Source organism: Mauremys reevesii, linkage group 4 (assembly GCF_016161935.1).
Source record: "Mauremys reevesii isolate NIE-2019 linkage group 4, ASM1616193v1, whole genome shotgun sequence".
Lineage (NCBI taxonomy): Eukaryota > Metazoa > Chordata > Testudines > Geoemydidae > Mauremys > Mauremys reevesii.
The window spans coordinates 147,387,809-147,390,753 of record NC_052626.1 but is presented as its reverse complement, the minus strand read 5'-3'; the positions used below and the strand labels follow the sequence as shown (position 1 = coordinate 147,390,753).

At 45.5% G+C, this 2,945-nt stretch overlaps 1 protein-coding gene across 1 annotated transcript; it reads left to right on the top strand.

The window, feature by feature from the left end:
* Window positions 1–1,661: 1,661 nt before the first annotated feature.
* Window positions 1,662–2,597, top strand: LOC120403451 (olfactory receptor 5W2-like). Its single transcript, XM_039534520.1, has one exon. The coding sequence runs from the start codon at window positions 1,662–1,664 to the stop codon at window positions 2,595–2,597; it is 936 nt and encodes a 311-aa protein (XP_039390454.1).
* The last annotated feature ends 348 nt before the right edge of the window (window positions 2,598–2,945 follow it).

Here is a 2,945-nt window from a genome sequence, read left to right as displayed (position 1 = left end):
CACACCTTTGGTGTTACTGGGATAGTTTCTAGGTCGGTGGCTGTGACATACCAGGGTCCAATCCAGACTAATCAGCACCTGTGTCACACCTGCCTGCAACCTTGCAAAGCCTTCCTGAAGTTGCTTCCACCTGGGCCATTCACAAACAACTGTCTAGTAGGCAAATCACACCCTGAGCATGTGTGTGTAACTGCAGCCTGGCCAGGAATAGTTGGGTTACACTCAGGCTCTCACCACCCTTGGTTATTCTGCAGGGGGACCCTAACACACACCCCAGTCTTGGATTTCCCTCCCAAAATGTACGTTCTGTGCTTGCCAGTCCTCTCCTGGATAATACAAGTTACATTGTCCATTATTTCTTTAGAAGCATTAATATGCATGCAACTTAGTTTCTCAGACACTTCTATTTAAACACACTGGATTAGATAAAACAGTAAAACAAAGTTTATTAATAATATGCATGCAAGAGGGATAGTTATGTGAACGGTAGAAGTCCGTAGCATGCTGTGGTCTGCTCCTGAGCTCCTCTTGGTGGTGTGTCGTATCTGAGGCACCCGCGTGGTATTTCCAGTTGAAATATTAAGTTTTTAGCAAAAAGATTTTGGTCTCCACAAAAAACAAACAAACAAAAAAAACCCTTTGTGGATCAGCTCTATGCAGTACCTGGCTTGCACTGACAACAGTGGGATGAAATGTACCCCAACCTCATACTCTGTAACTCTGGTAGAAATTGCATCATTTAATAACACAGTAAGAAAGCGTTGGTCAAATTAACCCCCAAGGCACCAATTACACCAAGGTGACTTTAGTTCACTGAACCTATTAATTAGGTGCTGTGTCTCTCTGAGCTCAGGTATTCCCAGTTGATTCTGGAATCATGTCCCATAGATCACACATCTCAGTATATAATTTCCTGCATGCTCCAAATTGGCAGTTTCTATTGATGGGGAAATGCCACCATCTCTCTCTCTCTTTTCTCAGCAGGTACGTGCGATTGTCCTGAATTACAGTCACACACACATGGACACCATGGGGATCAGCAGGTATTGAATTCAAGACCTCAAGCACTAAAAGTCTCAGTCCCAACTCCTACCCCTTCACCTAAAGGAGCGACCTCCTTGGTTGGAAAGAATAGGCAATTACATAGTCACTGAAGCCAGTGCTTTCCAGTGTATCTCTGGGTTTCATACAGGCTAAAGTAAATGCCAAAAAGCTTAATTAGCACATTAAGCAACTTTACCCCAACCCGACATGCCAAGCCACAGAGCTCACCTTGCCCAAAGAGGGTGGAAAGATTGACACTCCTCTACTCTCACCTTTTCTTTAGCTCAGAAATAATCTCTTCAAACTGATTGTCTCATAGCAGAGTCACAAGTCACTGTTTACTGTTCGGATTAGTGAACAGGAGTCTTTGTGTGGGGGGCATGATTAACCTGTGTGTCATTGTATTTGCACAGTGTGTTCATCTTATCAAACACCTGGAATGACGAGCTGTGAACATCTGTCTCTGTGGACTAAGCCCTTCCCTGAGCGGGTACTGATGTCCATTAAGAAACTGATCTCCATTTATCTTCACGTACTTCATTACAGAGAAGGGACAGGTTTTCTGCACCATCCACCTGCCCACAGCTCTGTAGCTGCCTGATCTCTGTTCAGAGGAGATGGAAAAGGGAAATCACTCGGAGGTGACTGAGTTCATTCTCTCAGGATTGACAGATCGTCCAGAGCTGCAGGTTCCCCTGTTTGGGGTGTTCCTAGTGATTTATTATATCACTCTGGTGGGGAATGGGGGGATGATCTTGTTAATCATGATTGACCCCCGACTCCACACCCCCATGTACTTTTTCCTCAGTAATTTGTCTTTCTGTGACCTCTGCTTTTCCTCAATAATTTCCCCTAAGATGCTGCTGAATTTCTTAGCCGAAAGGAAAAGCATTTCTTACACTGCCTGCGCTGTGCAAATGGTTCTCTCTGTTTTTACAGATGTTGAGAGCCTCTTGCTGGCTGTGATGGCGTATGACCGTTATGTGGCCATCTGTAACCCGCTGCTCTATACGGTCACCATGTCCAGGCAGCGTTGTAAACGGATTGTGGCTGGGGTGTACGCTGTGGGGTTTGTGGATTCAATGATATGCATGTGTCTTATGTTTCATCTGTCATTCTGCAGCTCCAACATCATCAATCATTTCTTCTGTGACATTCCCCCACTGCTGGCGCTCTCCTGTTCTGACACCCGCATCAATGAGATTGTGATGTTTACTTTAGTGTGCTGCATTATAGTGAGCAGCCTTGTAACTGTCCTCCTCTCCTATGTCTATATCATCTCCACCATCCTGAAGATCCGCTCTGCCGAGGGCCGGTGCAAAACCTTCTCTACCTGCTCTTTCCACTTGACTGTGGTGGTCCTGTTTTATGGCACCCTCTTGTTCGTGTATTTACATCCTACCTCCAGCTATTCCACGGACACAGGTAAAGTGGCCTCAGTGTTTTACACGCTGGTGATCCCCATGTTGAACCCCCTCATCTACAGCCTGAGGAACACGGAGGTGAAGGACGCCCTGAGGAGAGCAATGAATAAACTCCTATCCAATTCCTGAATCTGTTTAACTCTGTACTGGTTTAGTGATGTGGAATGGAAACAGCTGAATTCAATTCCCATCCAATTGCAATGTAATTTCAGAGAGCCCGTGGTAGTATTGTTCATTATTCTATTGTTATTATTATTCAATTGCTTGTATTCCAACAAGGTCTGCAGGGCCCAACTGAGATCAGTGAACAAAAACAGGAAGCATCACAGGAAATGCGGGAAACCCAAGTGCATAGTGTGCCGGATTCGGTCACAGAGACCCTTATTGGGACTGTCATCTTTTCTGCTGAAATTACCTCTGAGACTGTTTTCCCTGCCCGCCTGGGCCTTCAGAACCCTGCCTTGTTGGTCCAGACAC